Source organism: Lissotriton helveticus, chromosome 11, assembly GCF_964261635.1.
Source record: "Lissotriton helveticus chromosome 11, aLisHel1.1, whole genome shotgun sequence".
NCBI classification, from domain to species: Eukaryota; Metazoa; Chordata; class Amphibia; order Caudata; family Salamandridae; genus Lissotriton; species Lissotriton helveticus.
In genome coordinates, this window is record NC_136072.1 from 91,004,703 (window position 1) to 91,022,039 (window position 17,337).

The 17,337-nt window shown below is 36.4% G+C and overlaps 1 protein-coding gene across 17 annotated transcripts in view; it reads right to left on the reverse strand.

Moving 5' to 3' along the window:
- TNIK (TRAF2 and NCK interacting kinase) overlaps positions 1-17,337 on the reverse strand; it is an 808,148-nt gene that overhangs the window by 67,861 nt on the left and 722,950 nt on the right. For 10 of the 17 annotated variants that reach the window (XM_078666208.1, XM_078666200.1, XM_078666207.1 and 7 more), the window contains 5 exons: positions 17,010-17,173; positions 16,164-16,264; positions 14,187-14,210; positions 5,670-5,848; positions 3,570-3,696 (listed from right to left, as the gene is read on the reverse strand). In XM_078666208.1, coding sequence (XP_078522334.1) covers positions 3,570-3,696; positions 5,670-5,848; positions 14,187-14,210; positions 16,164-16,264; positions 17,010-17,173 — 595 coding nt within the window. The remainder of the gene's footprint in view (positions 1-3,569; positions 3,697-5,669; positions 5,849-14,186; positions 14,211-16,163; positions 16,265-17,009; positions 17,174-17,337) is intronic. The other 7 variants (XM_078666210.1, XM_078666209.1, XM_078666203.1 and 4 more) reach the window with 1 other exon arrangement.

Below are 17,337 nucleotides of genomic sequence, written 5' to 3' on the forward strand. Positions count from 1 at the left end.
TCAGATGTGACTTGTAAGTGGCCTAAAGAATCTAGGATGGGAATCCAACTGGTGACGATTGTTATCAGATTCTGAGAAAGCAACTAAACAACTAATATTTCTGAACTGCAATCCAGACCTGAGAATGTACAACTCATGCTTTAAGCATGTTGGGTTAAGTTAAGCATTCTAGCTTCTTTTCCTGCTCAATGTTAAGGAAAGTCCTTCAGCAGGGAGACACCATGATATGTTTCTCTTGCTGCCTGCAGAAGTTTTGTCATTTCGTTTCTTTAATGAATTTAAGTGACATGGCTTTTTATCTTATACGCATGTTGCACCAAAGGCTTAAAAGTAGAGTATGTTAATGTAATGACCAAAAGTTGAGGCAACAATCCATCTTCATAGACCATTGCTGATATGGCCTGTAGCCTACTCTCAACTTACTCTGGAACAATCTGTAACCCAGAATTATCTTAATTATCAAGCTAACTTTTAAACAGTAGGATGAACAAAAACAACCATCTGTTTTATTCTCAGTTGGCCCTTGATTCCATTATTGCTCAAAAACACCTTAAACATCCTTTTTGAAAAATCTGTAACCACCATAGCATATTTGAGGGGCCTAGAGTAACCTACACTAGCCTTGCACCCACATGGAACAGTTATGTTTTAAAGTGGTTAGTTATTACCAATTTCACCGTCTAGACCCTTTAATGGTATTTAGCAAATAGATTTGACTACCATTAGATCTACTTTGGACTAACCCATAATCTTCTTGGGGCGCATTTGTATCCATAAACAAATGGTAACAACATGAGTCATATTCAGACTACAATGTATTTTACTCACTTTTGCAGTTTCTTAGGATTTTCCAGGAACTGTTATCATATTTTACTGATATTTTTTAGAGTCAAGTAATACAGATGTTCTGAACTGTGTTGAACCCTTTTTTAATTAATTGGATGAGTGTATTACTCAATTTTCTATGTGTTTCTTCAGTGCTAAGGGTTCGATTAGAGACCTTTGGCAGTTATAAAGAAGATTTGATTCTGCTAGACGAAAATACCATTTTTGATGATCATCAGATCTAGTTGTGGCCTAACTCATGTTAGAAGGAGTTGATTTGTGCTAGGTACACACAATGCAGAAGAGAGTTTTGAAATAGGTTGATTAGGTGAATGTTAGAATCTTTGAAATTAGGTTGGATTATTTTTTTAGGGAGATAATAACATGGAATACGTTTTAAAGTTATATCAACATTGCTGTCAAGTCTACATTACATGATTGGTAGTTGAACACAACAATTGGGACCAGCAGGTGGAGAAATGAATTAATTCATGCAGATCTGAGGTATACAGTTTTCCTAAACGATATTTCTGCAATTCCCTCAAATTGGGCAACCAATACCTCAATCTTTTTTCTCTTCATGAATGGTAGCTTTTTGTACAACTACCATTGCAGATATATACTGGTCATTCCTGTGGCTGTGACAACACTGATTCTCGACCGATTACTTTAGTGGCCAGTAGAATTACTGATCCAATTACATGTTCCAATAACACTCCATAGCACCCATCATAATTACAAATTCCAATACCCCCTTCTCCATTAGCAACATTCTGTAATCAATTGTTTCTCATGCAAGGACTAGTGCTTTATGTACCGCAGCCCTTTTTTGAGTTACTCATGAAAAAATAATGTTCTCTTCATGGCACTGCTGCTCCTTGAAGCATGACCTGCACTGCATCAAGTACCCATAATAAATAAAAAAACATATACAGAAAGTAAAGTGGCACTTAAAATGAATCATCTCTTTTATTGTTTCTTTAATCTGCAAAAAGCTGCATTGCAGGAATACGGATGAAAAACAAATGATTCAAAATTGATTACAAAATGAATGGTCCATACAGGAATGTGAAATTATTTTATTAACCCCTATCTCTTTTTTTGTTCCTATTAGACCACCCACATGAGGGATACTTAACTTAATTGGTTTCAACATAACAGGTAATTCAGAAGTGGGGGTGAATAAAAGTCAATGGGACAGAAATTATATCAGAGCAATGGGAGTCAAGAGAGCAAGCCATGCTGTAAAACTAGCAAATAATGGATTTCTGAGATGCAAATGCACACTCCAAGTGCAATGATGCAGAAATGTTCTCTAATGGAATATCTTGCTCACTGAAAAATGAGCTAAGATCATCACATCAGAGGTTAAAGTGAGCAAGTGGCAATACTCATGACAGTCTGAGTGAGTTTTACTCAAACTACAACTGGGCACTCAGATTGATACCGTAGGATACAACTGTAATGACAAAACCTTACAAATATATTTTCATGTACTAAAATGTGAAATAAAAGGCCCTTATTTAAAAAAAGCTTCTGCCTTTCACAAAGACAGCAATGCACAAACAGCCAGACCTTGCAGATGTATAAAGCAGAAACACAATGTATTAAAGGGATATTGGAATTTGTAAATAGATTTGCAAATCGCAATATCCAGTTTGTCACATATTGTGATTCACAAGAAGGAAGAGTGTGAAATGCGGATCGACCCTCACAAGTATATGCATTAATGTTTGCAAACCATTAATAATCTACCAATAGCTCAAAGGAGGTTTGATCCATTCGTACAGCGGAAGGTACCAGTGATGGGAGTAACAATTGTCAAGGGGACAGCTGCAATCTCCCCAATGCTTTATTTAGGTCTCGCCTACTAGAGAGTGCATGCACAGTGTTGCAAAACGAATTGCCAGCTTACAGTGGGCTTAGAGCCCACCCATTGATTACTGGCAGGTTCTCTGTCACTCTCATTTATGTGATCCGTATTTGTTAGTTTATGTGATTTGTATTCCCTTTTCCTGCGTTTGTCTCACGCTAGTTTTTTATAAGCACTCCAAGAGCCGCATATGTTTTCTTGCTGTCTCCTCATATACTCCCCCTGCCGCACTTGTCTTGCTCCTTCTCTGCCTGTGTGTTTGCCATTCCCTACTCTGTGATGTGCTTGTCCTTGTGTGCTTCTCTCCCCCATTGGTTTCTCACACGTGTGCTTCTCCCCCAGCTCTACATTGTGCTCTTTGTTGTCCATTTGCTTTTCCACGTTCCACATTCTGCTCTCCCTCGGTTTGCTTACCCCCCCTGTGCACCCTTGTTGTTTCTGCCTGCCCATATCTTCTTTCCCCGCTCCCTCCTGTTGCTTCCCCACTTTGGCCCTCTGTGATTCCAAATCCCCACTCCATGCTGCTTTACATGACGGAAGAAGTAGGCGGCAGCAAAGTCATTGGTATGAATGGGAGATCAAGGTAAGAAAGGGAGGTTTGGGTACTAGATTTTTTGGGATGTTTTGCTTGGTAAACAAATATCATTATAAACAGAAGACTGCATATGTTGTAGAAAAGGTATAGGATGAAACAGTATTTCCCATTAACAGCATTTACAGCTGTATTCATTAGTACTAGTTAGTCACATATTATAGTGCAGTACTCTCATTTGCCCAAATTTCACAAAACATACTGCTATCCTTGTCAGATGACATTAGTAAATCATGAGTAAAGTTTAGCATTGAGCAAAAACTCTTATGATGCACTTACCTCCCTGATCATTAAAGTGCCTTCCCTTGAAATGCTGTTAAATGTGTCTGTCTGGGACGTCTCGAGACCAGGTGGTGCCACCATCCCTAGACTATACGGCTCACTGTTACCAGACGTTCCAGTTGGTCTGCCAATAGAATTAAACAAAGTTGTATCTCTTCTCACAAGCAATATTTCAAAATTAATTTTTTTTAAAATGATGCTTGGATGACATTTAAGATTTCTTATTTATAAATGATCAAAATGGACCTTAAATTTACACACAATAACTACAGTGTTTCATGGAAAGTGAGTGGATTAAAAGGTCTCAGGTAATTTAATAATGATTGGTACTAGTGATCTCACTGGCAAACTGCCAGACAGCTCCAATTCAAATTGTTGTTGTTTTGTGCATGTCTGTAGAAGTTTGCTTCTTCAGTATTAGAAGCAATTTGTCATTGCTTTTATGTGTAGACATTCCCTTTTGTTCTGCATATGTGTATTTCAATTACTGAATATCTCCTCATAGAAATTTCAGTTTAACATTTAAACTTGCCAAGTCCTGGCTTCCATAACTGGATACCAAAACTCTAGAGGAAGTCACAAAAATCCTGTTTCATGACAATACAGTACACACTTCTATCAAAGACACACTCTAGTTGTACATTCGGCTGAGGATTTAATATGCAAGAGGGGAAGGGACATACAAGTTACAGCAATACTAGTTAAAGGCATTGTTTCATTGTAGTGTGCTCCAGAATAAGTGGACAACATTAGTCAATGAAAGACATTACTAAGATAGAACAAGTTTTAACAGAGCAAGCTGGAAACACATGCAAATGCTGCAAGCTGAACTGGTAGTAATAGAAAGTACAATGGTAAAGAAAGACTAGGCACAATATGACATTCCACAAAGGGTAAGATACTGAGTGAAGCTTGTTCCACTAACTAAAAACATATAATGCCTTTATTTTATAATGTAGTGTTCATAATATGCGAGAATATTTTGATGCTGCACTAGTTGGCCCTGCGATAAATAAGAGACTAATAGAGAAAATCAGCCAGATATTTTCTCAAAAGACTAATAGGCAATCCAGACTTAATATTCTGAAAGAGAGGAGGAATGGTAAAATTAGTCAGGGCCAGCAAAACTCTGACTGGACCAGGGTCCAACAAAGATCATAATTTGAAGACCAGCAATCATTTAGGGGATATGTCAGGAGTGACGGGAATAAATTATTACAATTCTGGACTACCAGGGAGACACTGATCAAAGTGGAGTCAGGTAGCTGTAGAAAAGTAAAATGTAACAATTCTTTGCCGATGTGGGTAGAAATGTCTCAGACATCAGAACACCATGGCTCTGTCGATCTCCACCTTTCATAGAATATTGTCTTTCTATGTGACCGGTGGCCTTCAAGTTTTTAAGGTAACAGCCAAGGACTTTTGGTATTCACAGAAGGCATTTAGTATTCTTAAATTAGTATTTTGTCTTAAGTTAGGATGTTGTCTTAAGACAAACTTGAGTTTAACTTGAGTTTAACTTGAGTTTAACTTGAGTTTAACTTGAGTTTAACTTGAGTTTAACTTGAGTTTAACTTGAGTTTAACTTGAGTTTAACTTAAGACAAAATCCTAACTAAATGCCTACTGTGAATATCAAAAGTAGTAAGTTTAGGATTTTGTCTCAGATTAGTTCTGTGAATCGGCCACTATATTAACATCTTTGGTACTGCTCCCCAAACAGGCACAGTGGCCCCATCTCAAAATGCAAAGCATGACCACACATTGGAAAGAGACTGCCACTCATTAAGAATTCAGTTAGAAAAAGGTTATATTTTTCCATTTGCTCTGATGGATTTGAAAGCTGAATTGTGCTTTTTCATGTGCCATGTTTTCCAGTGAGATATATTTCAGTGCCTGCAAATCAGCATGTATTTTGCTACCTGTTCAATTGTTGGGCATAGATAACTCTTATCAGCTACTTCTCAAATAAGCACAATCAAGGAATTTGGAAGAACAAAACATAAGCAAATCTTAGCAAAGTAAGTTGTGCTGAAATAAACCGACTGCAACGGACTCTAGAATTGTGACATCCTAACTTGAATGTAATGGGTCTTACATGAGTCTTGGAATGTCACTAACAGGAACAGTTCCATCATGCAACTCGTTTTCGGCATCTTCTTCTTCACTGCTCTCTGATTCCTCGCTGGATGAAGAGTAATCAGTCACTTTCTTCATAGGGCGACTAGTCTCTTCAATACGTAGCTCCCTCAACTCTTTGGCTAATGCAGTCAAATCCTACAGACAGTAAATGTATACTTTTATGAATAGTGATTAAAAAGGAACATGCTTCACATGCCAGCATATAATTTATCACAGGCTACTGAACCCCAAGAACATAAAATCACATTAGTGATGAATGTACAACAATATTTGCAGCAAATGGTCACACATACAGTAAAGCATAACAGCAAAGTTCTTTCTTTAAGGAACATAGCCAACATATTTATAAATCGCTATACAAAAATGCCCACACACATAATGTTAAGCATAACAGTAAAGTTATTTTCCTTTAAAGAACATAGCCAACATATTAATAAACTGTGCACACAAGTAATGTAAAGTAAAACTACACATATTTTGTTGAAGAGTTAGAGTTTAGTCAATATCATACTGAGTGGAAAACTGTGTTGACATCAGACAAGTGAGGAACATCATAAATACATGACATGAGCAAATCAATTTTAATATCTGTTATATTTAAAAAAATCAATTGAAGCTCATGTGGATCCCCTTGAACTTGAACCACTTTACTTTAAAACATTTCACAAAAAAAGAATATGCTAAATGAACGTATAATTTTAAATTAGATGGTAAATTGAACACAAATTCCATTATTAAACTATTACAGCAAAATTAATCAGAACTATTATCAATGCAGTTTTGCATAAAAAGCAATACCGGATTATTTTGTCAGTTTTCTAACTTATAACATTTGTAATGACTGCATTAATACACTCTTCTGCCAATAAAATACACTTTATATGCATTATACTTTAATAGAATACTCTTGTGTTATTACTACTTTCCTTAGTAGAACTTTGCAAATATTGATGACAAAATGTGATTTGATTTAAATAGTGATGAAATCTGTATAAATTCAATAAGTATGCATTATATATTTTAAGGGTGGATTATAACATAGAAAATTTGTATGAATTATCTTATTGCCTTTTGCTTTGAAATTATTAAGAAATTATAAATATATATTATATGAAGAGATAAAGCCAAATAAGAGAAAAGAAATGGAGTGAGATGGTGAATTTTTGCATGGGCAATGTTACTGCTTCCTCATGAATATTATATTAAACAAAATAATACCAATGTTTGATTTTCATTTGAATGCATATTTTGAGTTTATATTTGAACTTAGTTTCCTGAAGCTATATGGTGGTCTGTGGGTGGGAATACAGAGCTTAAATTATTAAACAAATGTATTATTCACACTCACAGGTGTACAGCATCAATCTAAAACATATTTAGTGATATCTCACTGTTAAATAGTTCAGCGTCACCAAAACTATTCAAGGGAACTATTGTATCTCAATTTCCAATCCACAAATAGCTCACGGCAATAGAGACTCCATGCAAATGCTTCTATAATACCACAGGGTTGTGGTGGTGGGGGGTGGTTAAACTGTACTTCATTTGAGAATTAATATAAGTTGTAACAAGAGTCACTCAAAATGAAGATGAAGAGGTAGTTTGAAGGAAATACTGATGCAAGTAAGTTATATTTTCACTAAATCATTTTTCGGTCTACCACAGCTTTGACCACACTTCCAAACACATAGAAAAACAATTGCAATTGAAAAATGAAAGAACATTGCAGCCAGCCTGTAGAGAAGAGGCCTTTGTTTTTTTTCAAACAATTATAAATGCAATGCCAGAGGAAATGGTGGAACAGAAATTTGAAAACATTGGGTACAAAAGGTTATAATGTTCTTGACACACACCATGCACATGAACAACACAGCAATTTATTTATCAAGCTTACCACTTCTGCCTATATTTGTGACCAATGGAGCCCATCGGTGCATTCAGTCAGAGTTAAAGGATTGGGAGAAAGAAACTTGTTGAAAAAACTAAATATCACATATTCCATATGGCCATATTCTTTTTCAGTGAACCGCAAAACAATTAGCATACTCTTTATAAGAGATTTAAACAGACTAGAATAGCAAGACTGTCAAAACAAATGTTAACTTAAATGTTAGTTAAGGTTTTGCAGATCAAGGGTGGTTGAATAAAGTGAACGCTAAAGTTTAAATATATTTTGCAACTGCACAGACAGACATCCAGGCAATTTGCATATCAGCATAATCCCAAGGCACCAAATCAAGTTATGGTTGTAGAAGACACCGCCATTGATGAAATTATTCGAGATCCCAAAGATGTTATTCAGAGACGAGTTGGGATGGGGAGGCGGTCCAGCTCAGAATCTAGGTACATAAGATGGTGATGAAGCAGAATGCAGTACCCATTCAGCATAAAGTGAAGAATTTTTGGAGACGTGTATAATTAAATATTGTTACTGAGAAGTCTCTGCAGTCAGGAGAAGAGGGTCAAACTAGTGCCAGCGTGGATAAGGGGCTCGGCTGAAGATGAATGAATCAAAGATGTATGAAACAACTATTTTATGTTGAAGTGGAATTGGAGGCAAGTGGTAGTGTTCCAAATGAGTGGTGTGTGTGTAGGGAAGAGGATACTGATCAGTAGTGAGAGGAAGGATGCAGTAGATTCATGTTGATTCATGCTTGCCTTTCTGTTCTTCACCCATAATGTAGTTCTCCAGAATTTTCTCATGCAATTTTAATATTACCAAATTTTTATGGAGGGTGCTTCGGCATATTTGATCGCTATTTTTTTTGTTTTTATTCACTTTGTTTTCCTTTGTACATAGTGTACTCTAAATGTTGTTTAATTGGGAAGAGAAAGATATATGTTATGCCTTAAAGAGTGTGTTATGAATGTTTAATGTGTTCTTTTTGATGTGGGAGTTCTGAAGTTTACCATCTAGAAGCTAGCTGGTCAGGAATAACCACCCTGGGGTTGTAGCATGTAATAAAGTTTGACCTTCACCACTCTGACTTCTGACTCTTTCACTGTATTCAAACAGCCATTGTTATTGTCACTTTGTGTAGAGTGGAGAACATGGTTCTGAGTTCATTAATAATAATAATAATAATAATATTAATATTATTAATAATAGCTCTGCTCATGAAACTTTGATTCAAGTGCTACTTGCTTCATGTTGGCCCAAATAGTCCTGAAGCCTTTACACAATGTCATCAGTTAGGCAGACACTTTTACACTATTTGTAATCAAATACTTATCCAACAGTGTTTAATCAATTGAAGTAATACATGTTAACCGAAGGACTCCTCTGTCCAAATGGCTGGGCATGCTCCATGCACATACATTTAATGAATAAATCAATTTGTCTGGGCGAAAGCTGTTTTTGCCGAATATATGATGTTACTTAGCAAACCTTTACTCAGCTGGCATTTACTTTGAAGTTTTTACTTCGCAAATACCATTACTACACATGATTTTAGTGTGCATGCTTTTACTTCGCAAATTCATACAAATACATTAAGAAAGCTTTTACTTCGCAGTTAATTATTACGCATACCATTACAACGCGTTATTGGTACTTTAAAACAAAAAAATAATTGTAATAGTAACCTATCCCTTGGCACGTACGTAGCCTGAACCCTAAAAATACCCCAGCACCCCAAACCCTATCTCACCCTGACCCCCAAAAATACCCCAGCACCCCAAAACCTTAAACGCACCTTGAACCCTAAAAGTGCCCCCTACACCCCAAAACCATATCCCACTCTGACCCCTAAAATAGCCCAGAACACCAAAACCTAAATGCACCCTGAACGCCAAAAATAGCCGAGCACCCCAAAACCTTAAATGCAGCCTGAACCCTCAAAATTCCCCATGCACCCCTAAACCCTAACCCACCCTGACCCCTAAAAATACCCTAGTACCGCAAAAGCTGAACGCAACTTAATTTGCCCAGTAACTCCATTATGCGTAGTAAGTGCATTCTAAGTAATGGAACATGTGTAGTAAATGCATGCTAAGTAAATGCATGCTAAGTAATGGCATTTGCGAACTAAAATATGCGTAGTAATGGTAATACAAAGTAATGACCGCGTAGTAAAGGTAGAATACCGGTTTTGCCCAACACCTCAGGATTTTCAAAAAGCAATGGGTTCTAGTTTAACAGCAGAAAATACTATGCCCACAGCCAACAAAAAATGCTTAGTAAATCAAGTACTTAGGATTCTTTTTAATAAAGTTTCAAAATGCTTAGAATATATCATCGATTACTACTTATTTATTTCTTTAACCTCACAAAACTGGTGCTTTGCAACACTACTGAGCCAAAGTTTAAAGACATCACAGTGTAAATCAGTGCTGAACAGTCAACATTCATATACTCCCCAGAGTTGAGCCAAAAAAATATAAATCTAAAGGCCTGCTTTAGAGTTCAGCGGAATAGTTACTTCATCACAAACGGGACAGATATCCCATCTGCAGTATTACAAGTGGTTTACAACCAATGGCACTTTTAATACGATGGACTGGGTATCCATCACGCTTATGATGGAGTAACCCAAACTCTAAATCAGACTCTAAATTATAGGCAATAGGGTGTCATGCACAACTACACCTTGTGAAAAACCTGGAGCTTCTAATCACCTGCTCTTTCGCTAAACATTTTTTGTGTAAACTGAATGTAGTTTCCTATATTTGGGGCCCATGATCTTATTTTATACTTCATAAAATGTGCCTGTAGAACTACAAGAGAAACATTATAATTTATCTGGTGAGAGAGCGAGATTTAATAGAAGGAGACATTATTTGCAAGAAACCTGTAAGTTCTTCCAAGTCATGGGATTTTGTCTGCCAGAGGCAAAGTTTAACAACAGCACAAACTCACACTACTGTGAGCAAGAGGGACTTTTCATAGGGACATCATGCCAGATCAGATGCACTAAGCACAACTGACAATGCCAGCAATCAGTGCAGTAAGGAGCACCACCTATTCTGTTGAGATGATAATCTCCCTCCTGACAACAGATGCTGGAGAAACTCTTATAGAAGGTCAGATCGGGGGGGAGCGAACAAAAACAAACAATGAGCTCTAGTGTCAATTTGACCTCTCCACTGGGTATACATGTTTAAGGAGGCATACGTGGCAATACCAATAACACTTTAAATGCAAAGAGATTTGAGAGTTACTTGAAATGGAGAACAATAAGATTTTGAATGAAGTTTTCAGGATTTTATTAAGGAAATGTGTGCTATCAATTTGAAATGAATGCATACAAAGTGAAGCATTGTAATATGAATATCCTATTCAAATCATGAAAGATTCACGAAAGCACTGCCAGTTTTATCAGAGAGAGATGTGAATACTGAGATTCATTGGATTGCATCAGGGCTGTTCTGGTGAAATAGCCGGTCTGACATTTCGAATTGGGCAGCAGGCTCACGGGCTGTTTTCAAAATTGGATGGGCTGCTGTGTCCCAACTATGAATACCTTACTACTCCATTCAAGTCAGGCCTCCTTCAGTATGAGGGCTGGTTTGAACATTTTTGACAGGCCAATTTTGGTTTCCAGCCCAGTCCTCACTTCTAGCTTTCCACAGTAGGCTTCTATTCTGGAAATGCGATAGCCAAATATAGGTCAAAAGTAAATAATAGAAAATCAAACTGCATTATCCAATTCAATTCTATTACTACAGATTCCCTACATTTAACTGCCAAAGATATTTTGAACATTGTAAGATGTAAAAGTGAATAAATATTGTATAATTTAGGGGTTTACATTTTAGGCCAGGATTAAGTTATGAATTTAAATGGAATCTACACATTTTCTTGCTGGATCATCAAAATCTTCAACCGCCCAAGGAAGGAAACTAGTTACTGTTTCAAGGATCAGCAAAAATGTGTGTGAATTAGTTTCATGGCTTGGTAGCCTTTGCAGGTGCACGTTCCATGTGAAAAGACAGTCGCCTAAATAATGACACTCTAGTAGTATCTACCTTACAAACCAACAATGTTCCTCTTAACTTTGAAGTAAGAATAGAAGTGGCATCAACAGTATTTGCAAAAAATCCTACTCATCAAACATCAGAAAAAAAGTGTAACTCTTGAAAGAGGGGTAAAATCTAAATAAAAACTCATTTTCAGAACTAAGAGGCAGAGGAACAGATTTCACACATAAGTTTTGTACTTTATTTTGAAATCTTAAATGACATGTGGGCATGTAGAGAAGATTAAAGCTACGTCCAATATGTGAGATGTCAAGAAGATATGGCATCAATTATAACACTACTATTCCTCTGAATTTGGGTGACATACTGCTAATTCAAAGCATGACAACCAAAGACATCCACATTCATATCACTGATTGAATCAATAATTTCAGTGGTAATATCGTTGAGTCAAATGTGTAAACAATACAATTTCAAATGTAAAGATGTGAATTTATGGTCTCATCCTTTCACATCCATATTACAGGGTTCTGCGTGGCATCTATAATATAAACACTACAAAAACTGATTTTCTACAAAATGTGTTGAATGTATTTTCTGTTCCCCAAATATTAATTGAAAACAAAATGGAGTTTGGGGCAGTGCACATAGTTTCTGGGTTCTACAATGCAATGATCTCAAAGATACAAAACCTCACTTAACATCATTGTTTTATATGCAGAAAACAATTTTACATATCTGAACATTTGGCTAGCATAACAAAATCAGAATTTGCCCTGGGAGTCACTGTTGTGGCTTATATTACTTGTGTTATAGAAGGAAGAGTTTGTTTTGTTACCATCTAAATCTAGATAAAGGGCACCAAGTTTCAGCAGAATCTCTCAATGACTAATGTGAGAATATTCTGGGATGACAGAAATCTGTGGACTATCATTTCTCTTTTCTCCTTTGAGATATTTTGTCAAATGACTAACAGAAAAATAAAGATCCAAGACTTCTGTGTGAAAATCCAACATTAAAGAAGCACATTAAAGAAGATATGAACACAATAGTTTCTAGATACACATATTAAGCCAAATCTTTTGCTTCTCAATGAGATTTGAAGGTGATTTCTTTTGAGCTGTGTGATTCAAACCCTAATTACAGTAACAGCTAATTTGCAGTTCTTCCACTGAAAATCAGCCATCAGTTCATCAAAATGGAAGTATGAAACTTACTCATGGGAAATACTATATTGGCATACCATTTTAGAAAGATTGACTACTAAGGTACGATATTCGTTCAAAGAACTGAACATGTTACTAAGACAATGCGAGGATTTGCACCCGACCGGTGGATATTATGTCTGAAAAACAAAAGTTACTAGCACTATCGAAAAAACAATCAACAATTGGTCAGAGGAAGGGTTGTTTGAGTGCAGACCATATGAGACTGTGGAAAAGACTTTTAAAGGAGATATCTGCACCAGCTGTGAGCCTAGTTAGACTGCTAGAAAGGTAGCCATCATTTCCTGTGTGACTGCTGGGCTTCTTAGGTACATTGAGAAGTAATTGTTAATGACGAGTAACTGGGTGGGAAAATAATGTAAAGGAAGTAACACAAGCAAATTGCTTAAAATGGCATGGATAAGCATAGAAGGTAAGAAAGAACATAAAAACAGACACCAAAATGAGTGAGGTTTAAGTGGTTCTGCCAGCATTACAGAACAAGATGTAGTTAAATAAATTCACTGTTTATATGACTCTTGTGTGTGCTAAACATTAGATGTAAAACTTCCTAGAAGCCTATTTTTCTGACTGAATGACATTTACTAATGAGCATGTTGTTAATACTAACCATTAAAATACAACAGCTTCTTGAATAATGAAGGCTGGACAATAACCTCAACTACGTGCACAAACTAACACCAAAGAAATGTTTTAAATTGCTTGATTACGATTGTCAAGCCCTTAAGCATATTGTTTAAACTATGCAACCATATATATTCTCAAATTATTTTCTATACTTTTCTTTTCAAATAGTTTCAACATAGTAAAATCTACAGTTTCCTAATTGCTATGTTGCATAGACATGTTTCTTTTAACAATTAATCAAAAATTCTGCAGAACATATAACCCAGTATGTATACCATGGATACAGAAGATAAAAACACCCTGAATAAGAATCTTAAACACTTTATTATGGTCAATACGTATTTGAAAACTATCATGAAATAACATGAATCAATGCGTTCCTACTCACTGAAGTTCACAGTCACATACAAAATACCCTTAGAACCTATTCTCGACTGATAACATTCATCAAACATCAGCAAATCTCTTTTTGAGGCCTTTATATAAGTATGCTATGAAGGTGAACATTAGGAGGAGAATGAAAATGTAATGTAGTTCTCATGGATAGAATATACATTAAAAAAAAGTATGAGTGCAATGAATTTTGAAATACGATGACAACTTCTTTTTAGATGCCAACAGTGAAATAATATGAATTGACGTTAAGCTCTAACTAGTCAACCTTACATAAGCAGGATCAATCAAGAAAAGACATCACTAACCTCATCTATTGCTTTCTTATAGCTCTGTGTGTGAGAGAACATTAATCAGCATCAGAGGGTAAAACCAGGACAGCAGAAAGGCAGATGAAAGGCACAGACAGTTACAAATTAAATTAAATGTGTTAGTTCATTGACCTTAGTTTAACATTTTAACAAAAACATTTTAAGAGAAAAGCAAAATACATGCATTGTGATAGCACAGTTTTCATCTTTCACAGGTACTGATATCAAATCAACAAGTTATCATGTTGATGTAGAACAACCTCACACCTTCAACTAACTTCTCTTCAAAATTGCACTTGGATATTTATGTTGTCTAGAACATGAGTCAGAATAGTACATTCACCTTGTTGAAGTTATGGTAATGAGTAGGCCTGGGCGGAAAATTATGTTGCGCTCGCTGAATTTGTGGAATTTGGGTAATTTTGCGTTCCGGGGAGAGTGCGAAATTGCCCAAAATTCTGCGTTCCGCGACTTTGCGAAATTTTTTGCTTGTTCGCGTTCTCAAAATGCATCTTCGTGATATATTTCCCCCCGAACACGCAAACAGCAATTGCGAACTGGAAAAAAGCATTACGAACATGCAATTCGGCGTGTTCGCGAAAAATTTTACCATTTCGCTGAGATTTGCGTAACGCGATTACGCAAATTCCGCCCACCCCTAGTAATGAGGATGTGATGGGTATCCAATGTAGAGATTGGGGGTTGAAGTTTTGACAGAATCTCTTTATCCCTTTATAACATTTATCCAAAACACCACTAACATAAGACAGCTCAGTTTATTCTCACCCTCTTCCAATAAAGAATAACAGCCTGATTTAAAGTCTGCGGATGCAGTAGTGTCCATTGGGATGGCAGAGGACATTGCCTTCATCATCCCTAGGGTATTCCGCTTGCCAAATTTTGAGAGGACTGGTGGCCCAGCGATCATCTCGGTATATTTCTTGAAAGAGTACTTAAGGTTTGCCCATATCTAGATGAGGTGGAAGGAGAGAGGATTTGGCAAGCAGGGTACTTACGCTGTTGTGGTTGTAACAGAGTACCCTGTCTACCAAACTATAACTTGGGCCCTATCTCTCAAAAATGGTAACTCATACACCTACCTCCATCTTTTTCCACCGAAACTAACACCTCAACACCATTAGATTATGCCCTTTATACTCTAATATGCCACTCTCTTACACACTATCCATGTATTTGACTCTTGCCTCTGTTCTCAATGATTTTTAGGTAGAACCTCCCTGTACTGACCGAAAAACCTTTCATCCTTCCAGGTACTTGGGGTCTAAGCAATAATCTCTTCTACAATTCAAGCACATACATATATTTCTCAAAAACAATATTAGCTCACTAATGATGCAGGCATAAGTAGTACCTTCTAGAACATGAATGCAAGAGATGGGGTCTGGTGTGTTTATTTGATTTAGATTTATTGCAAGAATCTATTGCATCAACACAGTAGGGAAAAAATGTAATTCAGGCAACACAAACTAGTTGAGCAAATTTAAAAATAACCATGTATCCGTTTGAGAATAACTGAACTAAACTCATAGAAAAATTTATTGTAATGTTTGCCTAAATGTACACAAACAGTTCATCTCAGGTGAGCTTTTAAAGGGAAATACACAGCTAATGGTGCTTGCATTAAGCATATTAGCAGCAGAATCCAGGTCAGATCTTGTCCAAACTTGCAGCACGTTTAGCGCTTTGCAATAACCATGGTTTTTGCATATCAGGGACAATCTGAATGGTGGTCAGAGCCAGAACATATTAATAAAAAATGAAACAAGTTTGAATTAATTTTGGAAAAAGGTTAAAATTTGGTAGTCTGGCAGGATGCTGAGATGAAGAAATTTTTAACATTTTGCACCTCGTGCCGCAATTTGTCCTTATTTACCATTTGACTAGTAAGCAAACATATGCATTGCTTTTCTCAAATTATTACTTAATTTTGTTACAATTTATTTTTATACTCACAGCAGGTCGACTGGGGCGGGTCATGTCCCTGCTATCTTCTTGTTTCACCTTTGGAGGTTCATGGGGTGGTATGGGTGAACCTTCAGGTATGGGTGTTACAGCTGAAAACCAATCAAGACTGTTATTTTCATTTCTTATCACATAAGAAATTAATAGATAGCTGCTGGACCTACCTTTCAGGGATAATCTGCATATTAAGCATTTTGAAATACAATAGCAGGGAGAGATCACTCCAAAATAAGCGTGCAATCAATGCATAATCTTGTATTCAAAGCTTATTGGTAGTTTTTTTAAGTAGATTGTTATGTAAACTAAAGCATTTTAGTAGTCTAGGAAAAATAAATTTCAAATGATATTAACTGATGTGCACATTGACAATTTTCAAATCACATGTCTCCAACAAGTACATTGTTGCTTATTGGATCCACAAGCTGTTAATCTTATCAAATCTCATTCAATTAAACATTGCTATAGATATATGGGAGTGGATCAATCCTTTTGTGTAGCACACAGAAATGATATGGGATCAAAGCCATTACCACAGATACCAAATAGATGGATGTGTAATTGGCATTATTAACATGGAATGGTACTACTGCCTAATTCCCATTGAACATTATATGAAATTCATTGGACAAATCTGAGTGAAAAAGCGCAGAGCGCCGCAGAACTCACAAGAACAGCAGCATTGGGTTTAACTATGGTTGTAGATAAATCTGCTAAAAATAGAGACAAAATGAATATTCAATAAATGGACTTAACGGATATCATCCTGAAGTGGTATGTGAGAACGACAGCCTAGAGTTTGAAGAGAAAACAGTCAGTAGGATTTGAGAAACATCTCACCTGTCACTCTGTTACGCTCACTGGACCCTGCTTGAGATCCAGGCTGAGACCCTGCTTGAGAACTTGGCTGGGAGCTTGGGGTACTAGAACTAGATGAACTTCCGCTGCTTGTCCTCTGGATGGGAGGTTCAAGGAAAGGCTCTGTTCTCCGAAGATCAGGATTACTGTTAAGACACCAGACTTAAATGATAAATTTATCAGAAAACAGTTTACAATTCTATTCGATTGTGATCCTAATTAGGGCTCCCAGTTTTCCAATTTTACTGATTTTTACAGATAAATACAGGCAGAAAACTATTTATTTTCTGGACTGTATTTTTTTTAAATA